General features: G+C 35.4%; 2 protein-coding genes across 2 annotated transcripts; both read left to right on the forward strand.

Annotated features, from left to right (window-relative positions):
• Positions 1–338: 338 nt before the first annotated feature.
• LOC136806262 (tRNA (uracil-5-)-methyltransferase homolog A-like) lies at positions 339–13287 on the forward strand. The gene is made up of 24 exons (XM_067062817.1): positions 339–710; positions 1518–1609; positions 1925–1943; positions 2114–2170; positions 2499–2565; positions 2832–2883; positions 3264–3318; positions 3865–3930; positions 6004–6029; positions 6208–6247; positions 6502–6565; positions 7610–7645; positions 8227–8297; positions 8665–8726; positions 8928–9012; positions 9262–9380; positions 9926–9968; positions 10258–10318; positions 10744–10824; positions 11251–11294; positions 11697–11775; positions 12410–12526; positions 12818–12914; positions 13045–13287. The coding sequence occupies exons 1-24, from the start codon at positions 393–395 to the stop codon at positions 13178–13180; spliced, it is 1887 nt and encodes a 628-aa protein (XP_066918918.1). The 5' UTR covers positions 339–392; the 3' UTR covers positions 13181–13287.
• Positions 13288–14082: 795 nt separating this feature from the next.
• Positions 14083–16227, forward strand: LOC136806263 (uncharacterized). Its single transcript, XM_067062819.1, has 2 exons — positions 14083–14163; positions 14678–16227. Exon 2 carries the CDS (start codon positions 14733–14735, stop codon positions 16137–16139), a length of 1407 nt encoding a protein of 468 aa, XP_066918920.1. The 5' UTR covers positions 14083–14163; positions 14678–14732; the 3' UTR covers positions 16140–16227.
• Positions 16228–18294: the final 2067 nt, after the last annotated feature.

The following is an 18294-nucleotide window of genomic DNA, read 5'->3' on the forward strand; positions in this document are numbered from 1 at the left end:
GAACCAATCAGAAATAAATGTCATGTAACAAGCTCATAAAATTTCGAGTAAAAGCTCGATTTATCTTAAAGACTTTAATTTTATAACCTTTGTATTCTCGACAAATCTGGATAAGGAAATCTTTAATTTTATTTTGCTATACTAGAGATAGTTGACAATTTCTTTCTCACCCATTAGGAATAGAAGTCTCAATTTTGTTTCATCAGCAAATTTAAACTTCTTGTTTTTAACGAGCAGAACAAAAGTATTATGTGTCTTGAAAATTACTACAAATTAGAAAATGGAAATTGTGTTTCATTTTGATTCGATAAATATTACTGTCCTTTCTCATCTTTTATTTTCAGTGTAAAAAGCAAAAATACGGAAAATTTAAATAAGATCAGTGAAACATTATGGAAGATACTACTATCAAATCAGAAGTGAAAACAGAATCTAATGATGGAACGGTCCCCATGATAACCAAAGATTCGATCGGAAATGTAGACAGTAAAATCGATGAAGAAACAAACTCCGCAACCAATCAAAAAACAGTTGCTATGGAAACTGAAGAAACAAATGGAAATTTGACCAATCAGGTCAAAGAAGAGACAGCCTCGACTAATGAGGCTCAGAACACAACTGACGAATATCTGTACACGAAAACTGGTGAATACACCTCAGAAATGTTTAAAGTTGTTGTGCAGAACATCCCTTCGAAAGTCACTTATGGTGTAAGAGTTCTCTTTGACGACTGTAATTCTCTTTTTTAATGTACAGGGTTTTTCTGGTCACTTCTTTTAAGGGACATAAAAGTAGTAAAATGTAAACATTGCGTAGACCACGTGTCATTAGAGAGAACAATTAAAATCACGTGTCCAAAACAAACTTGTAAAACAATTGATCAATCAAAATTAGCCATATTTGGTTTGATTTTTTATTTTGACATGTGACATTTGTTTTGATTTTGTATCCGCTGCATACAGTTTGTTTACAAATTTCGCAAGTACTTTAATGGTCCTTTAAGTATCGAGAAGTAAAGAATCAATTCACAGTTGCTACACGGTGTTTCATGCTGGTGCAATCTTCAGGCGGTGCATTGCTTTATGTATTTTATTTCAATTTTATTTGAAAATACCTTTTTTACAGGACACCCTGCAATTTAGTTACGTAAATGTTGCAAGTAAGGGAATGGAAATAAGAAACTTCGGACAATGGTTAAACAAAGTCTGTAACTCAAGTAAAAACCATAGATTTATAAAGCCCGAAGGGTTAGATGTCGTACTTTAAGCCATCTCAGGCAAAAAAAGTGAATATCGGAAAAAATATTGTTGCTATTGTTTTCGAAAACCCGCAAAGCTTCTGATTGGTCAAGCGCTGAAATTCTATTGTAATGTCACGTGACCTAGGTAGCATTTCCTACCTAACCACGGCACACTTCAGTTGGGCTTTATAAATCTAAGGTAAAAACAGGCATTCGAGTTATTGTGCAATTTCATAACCTTGCTGTCAGCTATGTTAATGTTTATTTTTTTCCATAGCAATGCAGACAGAAGATCAAAGAAATCGTGGGCTTCCTTCCCAAGAAGTTGAAATTCAACAGCAACAATAACTACGCTTTCGTCAACTTTCAGTAAGCTCTCATTCAGAATGATTCTAGAATAATACTTTTTTTTTTATGGCATAGGGCTTTTAAGAGCTATTTATTTTTTCTAAGGATCAGCAGGGTGTGGTATCTTACCCTCTCACTCAGAAAAATTATGGTGACGAAAGTAAAATTTTCAGGATTTCTATCTTTGCGCCTCGTCAAAAATGGCCGAGAAAGTTGCCATCTCCGCAGATCTAGAGCGAAATACAAGATGGCGTTTCGTTTCTTTCATTTTTTTTTCGCGTGATTTGTACCACCATCAATCATTAAATCGTTTTCTTATTATATTTCATCAAACAGAGATGAAGAACAGAGGCTAGTAAGTGTTTTTCGTATATCTTTTGAAAGCTTCTACAATCCGATAGTTTATGGAGACGTGTTCACATTATGTCGCTTTAAATGTACTATTTGTTCGATTTTCTCCTTCTGGCCAAAGTTCTTGAACTTTACTCATTTATCCAGCGTTTTCTCTTAAATCTTTCGTTTCAGAAAGCTATGGAAACATTGAATGGTTACGAGTGGAAAGGGAAGACATTCTTTTGCAAGGTAGTGACGAAATTATCTCTGAAAAGAATATTTACTGTTGAGTGAGATTCAAGAAAGATTTAGCCTGGATGTTTTATATGATTTGATTGTTCATAACTGTGGTTAGCTATTAGATACTGTTTGAAAAATCGAAAAACTTTTAAGATATTATATCCGCCGCTCCCTATAACTCGACACTCAAAAAAGAAGTCCGAAAATATTCCACACGTTAGAGAAAGATTTGAGTTAGTAACAAGTTGCCGTGATATTGGATGCCAACTCCCAGTCATAAATAATCAAGCCCCAACTAAAATAAACTTCTTTGCAAATCATTTCACTTAATATTTAGAAAGCTGGACCGGCTAAGGATCCCTTTATCCGTGAAAACAAACGACGAGCCAACGACTCAGACTACAGTATATATCTTAACCTTTCTTATTATCAAACTGCGTTACATCCACTATTTTCGGCTAACTTTTTGAGCTCTGAACAATGGAATTTGAAATACTCATCTATTAGAACCAGGCAATTTTCTATCAAACTTTGCTTCCTTTTTTTAATCCCCGTCGAATACGAGATTCATATCAGGTCATTCTGGGACAGGTGTATAAAATAGCACTCTAAAATAGACCATGTTTTTGGGATTCGATATAAAAGAGGCGTTTCGGTTTTCCTTTTGTAGAATCAAAGAAACAAAAACTTGAAGAAATTCCCGGAGATACACCCGAAGAAAAGTAAAAGTTTCATTTTTATACTCCTGTTTTCACGTCGCTTCATTTTCATTTCATTATTCTTGTATTTTTTGACGGAAGGTACTGCAAATTTGCGCTACTTTTTTAGTAAGGCTAGGCATCTTTAAGCTAAAACTCCATGTCATGATTCCCGGCTCTCATAAACTGTGAACCAGAAAATGTTAAGGTGAAGGAGTTGATCAAAGTAATCTTTTGTAACTAATGGACGAAACCTGGATCCACGGTAGCTTATAAACAGAATCAGGATAAATATCCCTAAAGTCGCAATAATCATTGCGAGATTGATAGCAACTACTTAATTTTTCCTAGGCATTCTCTACTGTTCTCTGCGGTAAATAAATTTTGGGTCATTGATATTTCAGGATTTTACATGTGGTTTGTCCTTACGCAAAATATGAATATGAAGAGCAAGTTAAGGTATTTTGTTTTGATGTTTATTTATTCTTATCACTTTATCAGATTTACTTCAATTGATATATTTTTACCCATTGACCCAAATATCAAAAGTGGATGGGTATTAGTTTATAGGCTCCATTGATGTCAAATATTCATAATTGGCTAGCTCACGGTCGAAATAAAGCATTATATTGGTAACCAGGACCTTCGTGCTCTGTTAACAACTTTCTATTGGTCTTAAATTTTGGATGCTTTTTGACAGGAAGCTGTTATAAAGGCGCGATCAGTACTGATTACCCATGATTCATTTCGACCCTTAAGTAGCTATGGCGAGCGATGTTTAATTTAATGACTTCAAACATTCGTAGTCTCTAGAAAATATCAAATTCGAACCCAACCTTATTTCATACAGCCATTCTGCAGGGTAATATGTACTATAGTACACATCTTAAGTTAAGAGATGTTTAGGCGGTTTTAAGTGTTTCAGAGAGCAGTTTGTTCTTCTGAAACGAAAGTCCTATTCCCAGATATTGCTATCCCCGAGATGAAAATTTCTTTCGTTTTCAGTTGAAAGAACAAGAGATGAAATCATATGTTCAAAGGTTGACCGAAAATATGAGAAGAACTGGCGTGGTAAGAAATCTTATCGTTATCATTACGGGCTTACTGACAGTTGGAAAGGACTCTCGTGCATCGAGGAAGCTTAGTTTCCCCCGGGGGGGGGGTAGTGGGTTTGCCAACTGACGGTATGTGCGGCGAAAAAAAAAGGCTTTTAGAATTGCACCCTTACAGTGCAAAAAAAATCAGTGAAATTCATACCCTATAATGCATTTTTTTCAAATTTTAAACTCTTTTAGAGCAAAAAAAAAATCAAGATTTTCCTATATTTACTAAAATTTCCACCCTTACAGTACATTTATCAAAAGTCCACCCTTACAGTACATTTCTGCTATTTTGAAAAACATACCCTTAACCGCCGAACATACCCGCATAGTGTGCAAGGGGGTTCCAGGTCCCACCTGAAAATTCAGGTCCCACCTTATCCTAAAATTCCCACCTTCAGCTCAGACTCCCAGATCCCAGCTAAAAACAAAAAAAATATACTAATTCGAGGAACAAAACAAAACTTCTTTACCATAATATGAAGATGCAATATATTACATATGTTTAACTTTCCATTTGCCTATGACCTACATTAGGGGTAGAACAGGGGGGGTCCATGTACAATACAGCGGCATGTATCAGTACTTTGTAGCAAATTTCGATTTTAAACACCCCCCCACCCCTATAGTACAAAATGTACAAAATACTAGCCAGCAAACTCCCAAAAACACCCCAACACCCCCTATATTTTACAATATACTATCCAGTACTATCCAGCAAACTCACAAATACACCCTGACACCCCCTGTATAATACAATATACTATCAAGCAAACTGCCAAATATACCCCAACACACACTTACATAGTACAATATAATATCCAGAAAACTAACAAATATACCCTTACACCTCTTCATAAAATAAAAATTTTAAGCCAAAAAAATTGAAACTTTGGGGCAAGTTCTTTATTCTTTCCCATAAAAAAAATTTCAAAAAATTTTCTCGAAAATTGACAAAAACAATTGAGAATTTTGAAAGATTTCCGGCGAAAATCTAAAATAAATTACAATTTGATTTGATTTTGGCTTTTTAGTACACAAATACTAAGCAGAAAATCCGAAATTTGACCCTGACACCCCTGTATAGTACATGTATACTAAACAGCAAATCAGAAATTTGACCCTGATACCACCATGTATAGTGCACAAGTACTAAACAGCAAAACTTTTTTGAAAACACCCACCCACCCCATGATGCATGCCGCTTTTTTGTACATGGACCCTCCCCTGGGTAGAAACCAATCAAGTAGTCAGACGGCTTAGAAGTAAGTGTGAGTCGTTAGATATAAGTTTGGCATGAAATTAATTATGGCTAATCCTCGAATAAGAAGTTTTGGGGAAAATTTGTCCCGATAACTACAATATTAGTATAAATAAGTGAGGATTCGCCTACAACCATAACTGCAGGGAGGGAGGGAGGTAAAATATCTCATCCTGTCAGCTTTCAGTTAGAGATGTGATGGCCATTTTGAACATGACGTCACATGGCTATTAGCAAAGTAGACTCAGTTGGCGGGGGGCGGCCACCCAGCCATTCGAATACTGTATATAGCGCTTTTCAAACAAAAGTTAAACCGCAATTTAACCTGTGTTAAATCCAAAATATATTAATATGTCTATTATATACATTTATGAAATATATAAAAAAAATAAGAAATTTTACTTTAACTTTTTCCAAAACACCCAAAGTCCCACCTAAAGAAATTAACTCCCACCTTAACTTGTTTCTCCCACCTAAAACCTGGAAAACCCCAAATCCCACCTGAAAATTTTCGACCCAAATCAGCAAACCCCCCCCACTATTCTGGGGGGGGGGTGCACACTATGACCCGTCGGTCAATTTGCCTGACTGCCCCCCCCCCTGGGTTTAGTTTGAATCCTCCTTAGAGAACAATATTGATTTAGTCTAAGCTAGATGTTCATGGCTTTTTTCTTGTGCGGTAAAATTATTAGTTTTTAGTGATGCACTCGAGGAAACACTTTCCATAACTCGAAGAAATTATAGTGGAAGATTTCCCATCATCTAGTTTTTTTTTCTTTTTAGGGTAGAAAATGGATCAACGAAAGAGAGTAAGACTGATTTTTGTAAAATGATTCGTTAAGTTTCACAAATGGCTGTTTTAATCTTTACATCTTCAAATAGTCGTTATAGTCCTACTTAAGTTATGAATATCGAATTGAATCGTAAATTTGAACCCTAATATTTTATCGTTTATACCATACCTTTTTTCACGGTTTTTTTTTCCAGTGATAAAATGTGTCTTGAGATGCTTCCCATCATTACTTCTGTAAGTATTAGCTTTATGAAAATCAAAGTCTTTTTACAAACCTTCAATCAATAAATTACTAATAAAGCAACGCATTACTTAAGTCGATGAGAGAGAGGTAGCCTTTGTAATTTTCAAGTAATAATTTTTTATTTTCTTTCCAGCCAGTACAAACGAACTACAGAAATATTGCTTAGGTCGATGAGAGAGAGGCAGCCTTTGTAGCTGTTTAGCCTTTGTAATTTCGAAGTAATAATTTTTTATTTTCTTTCCAGCCAGTACAAACGAACTACAGAAATAAGGTAGAGCTCACCATTGGTTTTGGATCAGATGGAAAAGGTAAGATTTCCTCTCTGTCTCAACCACTGACCTTCATATGATGTATTAACCCTAGATTTTTCCATCCCGGCTAACCAAAATCTTTTTGTCAGGAATTTCGAAATATTAGGTATTTTTCTAACTCAATCATAGTATCGCCTAACTTACCTGTACCTATACTTAACCATACCCACATCCACCGGTTACCACTTTTCTAAAAGTTCCATCAAAGATAGCGAAAATAAGTTAAAGTCTGTCTCGAAATAATTTGCAGCTGGAGACAAAAATGGCTGTAACTTTTGATAGAGTTCGAATCAAGTTGCGATTAAGTGCTTGTTAAAATGATATTCGTGAGTGGAATATTATCAAGTAAAAAAATTGAGAAAAAAAAGGAAAATGAAAATGAAAAATGAAGAAGAAAAAAATCAACTTTTTGTAGAAATGTGGTATAATTACCATTTTCACAGGAGTGATTCTTCAATCTTAGATCATCATCACTGTCAAAAAAAATTTCAAAAATATTCATTCAATCAAAAGATATCAAAGAAAGTTTATTGCTGGTTGACTCTATAAAATAGTAAAAACTGGTAAAAAACGACAAAAAACAGCCTTTTGTCGATCAACCAGCAATAAACTTTGTTTGATATCTTTTGATTGAATGAATATTTTTGAAAACTTTTTTCACTTTGATGATGATCTAAGATTGAAGAGTCACTCCTGTGAAAATGGTAATTATACCACATTTCTACAAAAAGTTGATTTTTTTCTTCTTCATTTTTCATTTTCATTTTCCTTTTTTTTCTCAATTTTTTTACTTGATAATATTCCACTCACGAATATCTTTTTAACGAGCACAAAATCGCAACTTGATTCGAATTCTATCAAAAGTTACAGCCATTTTTTTCTCCAGCTGCAAATTATTTCGAGACAGACTTTAGTCCAGGGTTTCTTATAATGTTTACAAGGTGCCAAGGTCGAGTAAAAGTTTATTAAAGCACATATACTTTGTTTTGTTGATAACATAATTCTTCAGCCAGCCATTCACAAAAATCTTTCTTGATTTAGATAACGCGGTTGGTTTTCGACTTGGCTCTTACAGAGGTAATTATATTCATTTTCTTCTTTTTCTTCGTTTTTGTGTATGTATATTGTAGTTTTCGGGCATGGAATTCACGAGGAGGAACTTATTCTCCAGATAACACTACTAGGTCTTAAAACATCAATTGTGGACACGGTTGATGTTTTTTATCCACAGTCAATCATTTTTATGGACAGTCAATATCCAAACATGGACAGTCAATATCCAAACATCGACTGTCAATACTTTTCATCAACTGTCAATATCCAGATATCAACAGTCAATATCCAGACATCAGCAGTCAATATCCAAACATCGACTGTCAATATCCAAACATTGACTGTCAATACTTTTGATCGACTGTTGAGATTATTTAATTGACTGCTGATGTCTGGATATTGACTGTTGATATCTGGATATTGACAGTTGATGAAAAGTATTGTCAGTCGATGTTTGGATATTGACTGTCCATAAAAATGATTGACTGTCCATAAAAATGATTGACTGTGGATAAAAAACATCAACCGTGTCCACAATTGATGTTTTCAGGCCTAGTAGTGTAAACAGCGGGAATTTTTTTGAATTCTCTCTATTTTTCTCTCAGATGGCAATTTATCGATAGTACGGCCAACAAAATGTATAAATTGCACACAAAAATCCATAGACGTGTCTAAGGTAATCTTTTAAGGAAAAACTGAATATATTTTCCCTTAAAATGTAAAAATCTTGGCTAACAGTTTATTGAAAAATTGCCAATAACAAGAGAAGGATGAAGCATAAGCACGGAGAAGTAAAAAGTGCCAACATTGACTTAAATTAGAAACTATTATAGAAATATTTTGTACTATATTTTCTAGCTTGTTCTGTAGATTTAGAAATACTCCCTCTCTGCCCAAGAAACTGAAGCCCTTTCAAATCAAATCCTTATAATGTTATTGACCATCAATGTGATCAAAATGGTTATTTGTTGACCCTTTTCTTTCAAAAGGAGAACGAAGGAGCGCAATTTATCCCCAGCAATTATTCTCTTTTTTCTATGTAGGAATTGGAAACATTTTTACAATCGCAATCTTATCCATCGTTTAATCTCACAAATCACCAAGGGTATGAACCTAACATCTCAGTATTATGAAAGTCTTCGTAGTAATTGCTGGCAGGGCCAATCATGAGTGGCTTTTCCCTTTACTTTCATCACTCACCATAAAGCCGTCCTATGTACACTTACGTTTTTAAGAAACAGTTTTCCCAGTCATAGCTTTTGAGACCTCGTAAAATTTTAATCTTCACACCTTCATTTGATTTCAGGTTGTGGCAACAATGTACAGTACGGACTTGTTCAACCGGTGATGTCATGGTCATACTTCAAATCAACGCATCGCATATCACTGAGGTACACTTCAAATGACTTTGTCTGTAATACTTTTTTGTTATCGAATATCGAATATTCTATAAGTATGTATCTGTTCTCTATAATAGTGATGATACTTTTGCTCCTTTGGAAGACTTAATCTTGTGACTAATGTTTCATCCACAATCGCTGGCTTTTAAGTATCTCGTTTCTTTTCAGCTTCATTGCTTCGTCACTTTTTTTTGGTTTAGTGATTGTAAAGTGTCTCTAGAATGTAATATTTTTTTCTAGACCAACTCTTCGGAAGACGATAAAATGGAGGAGTTAAAGAAAAAGCTGATCGAATATTTTTCATCGGAAGAAAGGATTGTCAAAGTGACGTCACTTTATCTTTCATGGTCGACACAAAAGTAATTTTTTATTTAGTTCGCTTAATTTTGGTCTAGTTTTAGACTGGAGTCGTTTATAATGCGTGTGATAAAGTAGTATAGGCGCTATACGATAATACGATTAATGTTATGAGATTCAGTTTGTATAAATGACTGGAAGAATCCGGTGTTCCGGACTTATAATAGAATCCCCGGCTAGCTACGTAGAAACTTGCGTAGCGAGAAAATAATTTATCAAGCAATAACAAACTCAAAACAAAATCAACACAAATCCACGCACATTTTTTTTTCAAGAATCTTTTTGAGCGGGAAAAAATATAATTTCAATATTGACACCTTTCTTTTGTTTGTTCCCTCCTCCATTACTTTTGCTTTATTTCTAATATTTAATTAAGTCGTCTAGCTTGCTAGACTAGTCTAGTTTTGGCCAATACTTTGGGTAGCCTTCGGTTCTGAGAGGTACCAACTCTTGTTAGTACAGTTCTACGCATTAACAAAAGCCTCGAGGGAAATTTGTTGAAGTTGACGTTAATACAGGTGGTTTTATTTCTTCCTCTCTTTTTCAGAAACAATAATATTGATACATTTGTTCATCTTCATGGCGAGCAGGTAATGCAAATATTTGACTCCATCTACATTTTTTTTAACGGAGACTTTCCAAAAACCAAAACCATCAATATTGGTGACATGAAGATTTAATTACCGAATCAAGTCCTGACTTCTTAATTTTCAGTGCATTTATCCCTCTTCGTTTTTATTTTGATATCCGGGTAGGTCAATAAGAGTATTATAACCTTTAAACATACGAGACACTGGGGCCTTCATTCGGTATATAGAGGAATATAACTCTCTTTATAAGCATCAGATCAAATGTTGACTCTAAGAACTTTCTCTTCAGCATATTCATGAGACGTTGAATGGTTTGAAGTTCAGAATTTCTCCCGACGCTTTCTTTCAAGGTGCGTTCCAATTATATTAAACTTTATATAGGTACTCTCTCTCTAACTTTCATCAACTTCAACCATTTCTAGTCGTTAATTTATATAGGTTCTAGTCTGCAGATTGTCCCACATTACCATAGGATTGCTAAACTAAAACTTCCAGAGGTATAAGACTGATTTTGGTTCGTCCACTCCCATTTTAAAGGATGAAGAAGAGTTTTACCAAGCGTTTTTTGTGCAAATTTTGTCATATCCACACATTTCAAGAATTTTTTTTGGCTTGAAAAGGTTCTTCGACCCACTCTGTACGAATATCAAGCGTAACAGCCCAATGCTCTCCTGGGCTGAACAACTCGACTTAACTTACGATCCGATAAAAGACTATAAAATATAGATGTTTCTGTTCCAGATTTTCAGTTTTCAATCTACATTTGTCCTTACAGTAAATACTCCAGGTGCAGAGCTTCTGTATAGTCGAGTCAAAGATTGGTGCGATAAAGACCAGGAGGATTCATGTGTATTGGGTATGTTATTCTTGCTCTGCCACAGGAACAAATTTCAGCATATATATGAAAACATATATGTGATTTTAGCCAAATTTACATTCCGGTCTGTAAAATACCAATCAGTCACGTGGCCGAACATAACATACAATACAATACACAATTGTGCAAATCATCTCCAATTAACCATATCCACAACAGATCAAAAGTTGTAGCAGTTGTTAATCTTAAGATTATAAGAAGGAGGAGGCTCCCAAAGATTCCCCGAAAAGAAACAGGAAGATGCTCGGGGGTTAATGCTCAGCAAGTATAGAGAAGGATCAAGTGTACGTGGAGAAATCCAGGGAAAAAGTTGCGCCCTCTCCTACCTTCGGGTAGAGGGGCCTTCGGCGCTCCTGATTGCAATTGCATGACTTCCTTTCTTACGCGATTTTTCCTTTCTTTTAGACGTATGCTGTGGAACGGGCACCATTGGTCTGTTCATTGCAAAGGTGAATATGAATAGAATTACAGTTGAGTGCAAAGGCTAACTGGAACTTGAACGGCTTATCCAATGTTTCTATTTACATTAATATTTGAATTGAAGAAGCTTTTATTTCATGAAAATCTTTTCACCTTGTCAAGGACTATACTCGGGGGGGGGTTACTTAGGCAAAAATAGGTCCTTGGTTGTTAAGGCAAAAATAGGTCCTTGGTATGTGTAGACGATAAGGGTCAGTTTTTTCACCATCCAAATTCTCTCTAAGGGTCACTTTTTCACTAAAGATTTGGTCTCTCTAAGGGTCAGTTTTCGAGTCACGTTCGCACATACCCCTCATTCGCCAACCCTATTACCCCCCCCCCCCCCCGAAGACTATAGAGTAAGTTCGGATTATAAAATTTCTATATTTTAGGATTCGGACATTCCAGTTGTTGGTATTGAGATTTCTGAACAAGCTGTCAAAGATGCCAAACACAATGCTATACTGAACGGTTTGTTTCATTCCTTTTCATCTAGATATGGAATATGAAAAGAGTACGATTAATTAAAAGATAAGCTAAAAATAAGGAAGGCAGAAATTCAGTTACAAAATATACAAACTGATATTATCCCGTAACAATTATCGTATTACCATGCAACACTCACGTTTAAACATATTTCTGTATTACACGAAATTTCTAGCATCCTCCGATCCTCTCGATCCTCCGTCCAATATATATGCTGTATTACACGGTATATAAACGACTCCCACCTATGTTAAGGAACAAACACTCTGAAATTGCATCACGTATATCATTGAGATAATTTTCTAATATAAGGCGAAGCATTGCTTTATCGTTTTGAAATTAGCTGTAATATTTGAAACAGCCTACTTTACCATTTCTACCAAATCAACATGATTTGGACATGATTTGACGAGCCTCCTACCAGTTGCATACACAGTATTTTTTTAAAAGAAAGGACAACTTTCTCCCCTTCTGCACTGCGAAAGGACACATTTAGAGGGAGTCTTTTGTAGATTCTGTTTTGTCAGAACAAGAGGCCAGCCTCGTCTGGCCTCGTTCCTATATATCATAAAAAGACGAATATCCTTAACTATTTTTCTTTTCTCTGACACTCTTTCAGGTGTAGAGAACAATAAATTCGTCTGTGGACCAGCGGAGAAAGTTTTGAGCAAAGAAATCAGAGCTCTAAACAAGAAGAACGTCATTGCAGTTGTTGACCCTCCACGAGCTGGACTACGTTAGTATTGAAAAGTTCTTTTACTGAATGTGAAAAGAACGGAAGAAAAACAACGGAAGTAACCAGGGTTTCTGTCTCTAGTGTCAAATTTAAATTATAGAACCAGTAGCAACCTCCCAGTCTTTTTCACAAAAATAATGTTAAAAATATCATGATATTACTAGAATTGGGACTATTATCCATCTCATCGCCGCCGACGCCGGGTGACGGCAGAGCTGACCGGAGTTCTTGTAAACCAATTCCAGATCATTGTTTACATAATTGATACCTAATTGAAAGTTATTTTTTCAGATAAAGACGTTTTGCACTTATTGCGCTCATGTGAAGCCATTCAAAAGATCGTTTACGTTTCGTGCAGTCCCAAACAAGCTGCTGATAATTTTATAGGGTAAATATGACCACTTTACTAGTTTTAGGGCCATAACTGATTTAGCTATTTAATGGAGCCTTTAATCTTAACACCTCTGACCCTCTGACTATAGACCAATAAAAAAATTAATCATTTTCTCTGTTTTCAGCTTATGTCGCCCAGAAAGCAAGAAATACCGTGGAAAACCGTTTCAAACCATACGTGCTGTGCCAGTTGATCTGTTCCCTCAGACACCTCACTGTGAGCTTATTGTCCAATTAGAACGCGTCTCTGAGAGCACGTGATACGATCCACCCAATCAGGTTGCGTTTCTCAAGAAAGATCATAACAGTGACATATTTTTTGTACTAAATTTTCTATTGAATGAAATAAGATTTACCAAATCAAAGTAGGAATTGGAAAAGTTTTTTTTTTTCAGGATACCTTAAAGTTTAACTGTCAATGTTTTGTAGATTGGCTAAATGCGTTGTTATCAAGCTTTTATACCTCTGAAATGCCTGAAATAGTAAATTGTGAATTTGAACCTTGTTGAAGTGATCTATACTTGCGGTTAGCTACTAAATCTCATTTTCACTCATCGATATTCTGCGTATTCATAATAGAGACAGTCAAGTCAAATCATAAAACTATAAAACTATCCATTTTTTAGGATTTTCGAAGTTCACACATTTTTTTATAAGAACGTATTTGAAGGCTTCGATTGGCCAAAATATTAAGAATAAGCTAAGAGCAATGTAAGGGTTTATGGACTCTAGAACACCGAATAACTTAGGAAATTACAAATAATACTCATAAAGTGATGAAGTCAAGAACTTTTTTAGGCTTAAAATTCAAAATGTTAAGAACGTCTGAAGGCCTAAAAAATTTTGGATGTTCTTTTGAGAAAAAACGTGTAGCTTCAACATTTTTACAAGAAGCGAGTACGTATATATATATAGATAACGGATGAATGTTCCGAAATAAATGTTCAATACCATTTATGTATTTTTCCTGTAGTACATTAATATTCATCAACTTGTTTGATATTTTTGTATTTTTATACTAATCAAATATTTAAAAAAAATTCTTCAGATAATCTATTTGCAAATGGAAAAACTTGTCAAAAATGTATGAAATTTCTATATAAAGATATATGCTTGAAATATGTTTTTCCTTTCTACTTTATAGCTAGACACCGTATTCAAAAGTTTTGAGACAGTAAAGAAAAAACGAGGAATCAAGACTTAATTTTCCAAATGGGTCACAGATGAAGACTTCTTTGAATGAGGTGACTCAAGTTTTTATTGCCTTACTTCTTACTGCATTTTTTTTCTCTTGAAGATATCTTCAGATACGTTTATTAACTCGAAATGAAGTAAAAAACCGCGCGATGTTCGGAAAAATAATGAGTAACAACAGGTTTCGAAAGCTTTTAATTATGAAATTTTCAAAGTGATAATTAATTATCATCTCAAGAAATATAGTTGGTTTATTTCTTTTCTCTTCTAAATTTCAAAATTATCCCCTATTGGGTAGTTTTGTCTGGTCTGTTATTTTCGACAGTTTATAAAACTTTGTGCATGGTAGGAAAATGGCTGAGAGAAGCAAAAAAAAAAAATGGGTATTTTAACACGTCATTGAAATGGAAGATGGATGAAAGTTTTGGTTCTATTTCGTAATAACTGGAGTAACATTATCATTGTAAAAACTTTGGTTGTAGATGACAATAAAGTTGATGTATTATATGTTTTGCATTTTCATTTCAGTTTTCACTGAACATGTTTTTCATTCTTTATTTTCAGAATAAATCGTCACTCGGATCCACATCAACAAAAGCTCTAATTTACAGATTAAGAAATGGAGTATGTCGATCGCTTCAATCTTAGTTTTTTCATTGTTACCATTTTGGTCAACATTTTATGCTTAGTGGTATTGTTCTTTTACCAGAGACGTAAACACCGGGTCATCAAGATTGTGTTTTTCAATTTATTACTGCTACATGTCTTGTCAGCTACCAATATAGTCACTTCTGTCCTATTAAGCGCTGAATCCGACAAAATCGTTGCTGGATCAAAAGACTTGACTGCCTTCTTATTACTTGTGTATTGTTTAAATTTGACCATTTTGGCGCTTCAATGTATTGTCAAGGCAACTAAAGCAATACGGAACGTTATCGAGAACCGGTTACTCAATATCACGGTTGTAGCTGTATTATTGTGCTGGATAATTCCAATCGTTTTGACTCTCCCTCTTCTTTTAATGCAAGTGGAGAAAAACAATGACTCCAAACAACTACAGACGTATTTTCAAGCTGTACTTTTAATCACATTACTTATCTTGGTTTTGAATTTAATTGGCAACGTTTATATTGCTTACAGAACATGGATCAGAATCGATTTAGACAACCTTATCCACTTTGCCGTCAACCGGAAAAACGTTACAATGACAATCTTAACAACGATCATTTTCGCTGTCTCGTCGTTACCGTACATTTCGTATCATCTGGGTCTCGAAATACCTTCAATTTTGCTATACACGCTTTTATGGCTAGAGAAAATTTTAGTTCCAATCTGTTTCATGACCATATACGCTGCAAAACATTTATTTTTCGTTTTAAAGTCACGCTTTCAAACACACGGTTGTCATCAAGGACATTCTCAAATGAAAGGTGATAAAAACATAACAGTTATCAACTCTTTCACTCGTGTACAACCCGTTGTTTCTGTAGACCGTGATGAATCTCCGGACAGTATTAGCGATTTACCGGACAGCAGAAAAGAGTTAACACAGGGCTATAAAATGAGGAAAATTTCAACTCAATCTATAGATGAGATGAGTGATCTCCCTCAAGACATAGTATCATTCAAAAAAAGAAAACTTTCAGAACAAAGTCAAGATTCAATTGACACTTCCATAAGAGACTTACCACAAGATAAACCTAATTATCGAATAAGAAGGATTTCTGCAGACGTCAGCTCTCAAGCGTTCACCAAAAATGAGACATGGAAATTCACAACATCGCAAGATAATTTTGCTTACCAAATGAGAAAGTCTTCGTTTTCGTCAAACGGTAGTCGGCATTCCGTTGATGATACAACAATCTCAACTGACGTTGTAGCGAGTCAGTTAGAAGACATTCACAATAACAATTACAGTAGAAACACTCTTACTTTACAGAATCAAATTGAGCTTGCACAAATCACCACCCTGGTTGTTGATCCAGATTGTATCAATCTTGAAGAAACTGACTGCTCCTTCGTTTGACACTTTGCATGTTTTGTGTATTGGAAGTTTTTTCGACTGTTTTAGTACACCCACTTCTCACAGACCCGGTAGGACTTTTTAAGCCAGTGGGGATAGACGATCCTATCGTCTACACAAGATCACTAAAAAAGGGAATAGTTTAGGAGAGGCGTGATAAATTCGGGTGGAGTAAGCAGTGGCGGAGATGTTTACAGTGTAAACTGTGTTTCTTCGAAACTCTCCCGCCGATTTTTTTCCGTATACCGCCATAACGCCATACCGCCATTTTTCCCGCCTTTATTATCACTGTAAACGGACGATAACATCGTCTACAGTGGGGATTGAAATAACAGACTGAAACTCGATGGGGATTGATATTACCATATTTTCTATGGCTGGGGATTTAAATTTCATTGTTTGGAGATGTGAAAAAATGGCATAATACTTTGCAGCGAGGATTGGTTTATTTGCTTATTTCAGGGGGACAAAAATTGGAGAATAATTTTCTACTGGGGACGATATTTTGGCCAATTTTTCCAGTGGGAAGAGGTCCCAGTGGGTCTGTGAGAATGGGGTGTTTTAGTTTTGATTATTTAAGAATATAATTCGAAAATCCTCTATTATTAAAAAGACAGGTTTTGAAAATAGCTTCTTAAGGAACCCAGACTTGACTTATTTAGCTTTTGCCAAACAAAGCTAACATAACTTGATTTAATTCTTTTCAGCACTTCTCAATAGAAGAAGAAAGATTTCCATGGTATAAATAAAAAAGTTTGTATGTTTAACCAAAGTGTCAGCTCCCAGCTGGCACACAACGTTGTTTCAATGTTTATCTAACGTTCACAACGTCCATATAACGTTAAATGAACGTTGAATTTTAATATTAATCTATTAATTTATTGACAGTAAATTATCTTGGTTTCCCAGATTCGTTGACCTCGCTTTTTTTTGAAGGGAAATTTGAGACGACAGAGGTGTATTATTGTGCATTTCCACGCCTATGAGAAGAAACAGAAAACACTTGATTTTAATTAAGTTTCTAGCCTTTTTTCCACTCCACTAAAGTAGGGGGTCAGTTGGCGTGACAGCCGCCTGTTTTCGAATGAAGTCATTGCACTGTTGTTTACATTCTGAAATGTGCGCGAAATTAAAGATTCGCTCACCGCGAGTTTTGAAACAGCCTGAATGATAATTGGAAAATAAGAACATATTTTCGGGAATGGTTGCCGTTTTTTGCACCATAATTTAGTACAGCAAACTCTCGCTTACTCTTAGGTTCCAAATAAACGCCCCCCCCCCCCCCGCTTGTTAATTTTTCGAAAATTTTCCAACCTCCCCGGACCTTATTAGGACCCCCCCCCCCCGTTTATTAATCTGTAAGAATATTTTCAGCTGTCAAAAAGAAGGCCCCTTATTTTGCTCTAAATAGCCTGATTTTGGCCTATTTTTACCTTATTTTTGGGTTTCAGAAGTACAATTTCCAACCCCCCGGCAATTAGGCCCCCCCCGGTTTTTTTAAATCTAGAAAATTTTCCAACCCCCCCCCCCCCGTTTATTCGAACCTAAGAGTATTCGAACTTCCTGCTGTGATTAGTTTCGCAGGCCACCCTTTTTAAAGCTTGATATCACGTGACTATAAAGCGTCGAAAGAACAGTAATAAATCCATGGATTCGTGCTTTTTGTTAGCGAAAATACTTTATGCGAGAATGGGAGGGTTCCAATTTAAGCTTATTATAATACAGGGTGTCCTGCGAAAAGTCCTTTGTCACGCCAGAAAACGACATCTAGGAGACTGTTCATCTAAGGTTTCCAGATTATCTCAAAAGAACGACAAATAACTATTAAATAGTGACAAAAAGAACGACAAACCCTAGCCCTTACTTTTAAAGAACGACATATTCTTCCACCCTTCATATTCAATACTTTTTGTAATTTACGGGTATTTAACAAAGTGGTTTGAAAAACGATAGATTACGCATGCGTGTAAGTCTCTATTTGGGTGAACTGGAAACATTAGATGAACTAACTCCAAGTATCAAGTTTTATGTTGTTGTGTATGTGAGCGAAAGCTCAGGGGGGGGGACTGGGTTTGATTTTCAGGGTCATCGCAGAGTGGAGTGGATACCTTGTTCAGCACCTATGCGTGGTGTTTTTTGTTGTTTCTTTAATTTAAAA

The sequence above is a fragment of the Clytia hemisphaerica genome, unplaced genomic scaffold (assembly GCF_902728285.1).
Source record: "Clytia hemisphaerica strain Z4C2 unplaced genomic scaffold, Clytia hemisphaerica genome assembly, whole genome shotgun sequence".
Classification (NCBI taxonomy): domain Eukaryota; kingdom Metazoa; phylum Cnidaria; class Hydrozoa; order Leptothecata; family Clytiidae; genus Clytia; species Clytia hemisphaerica.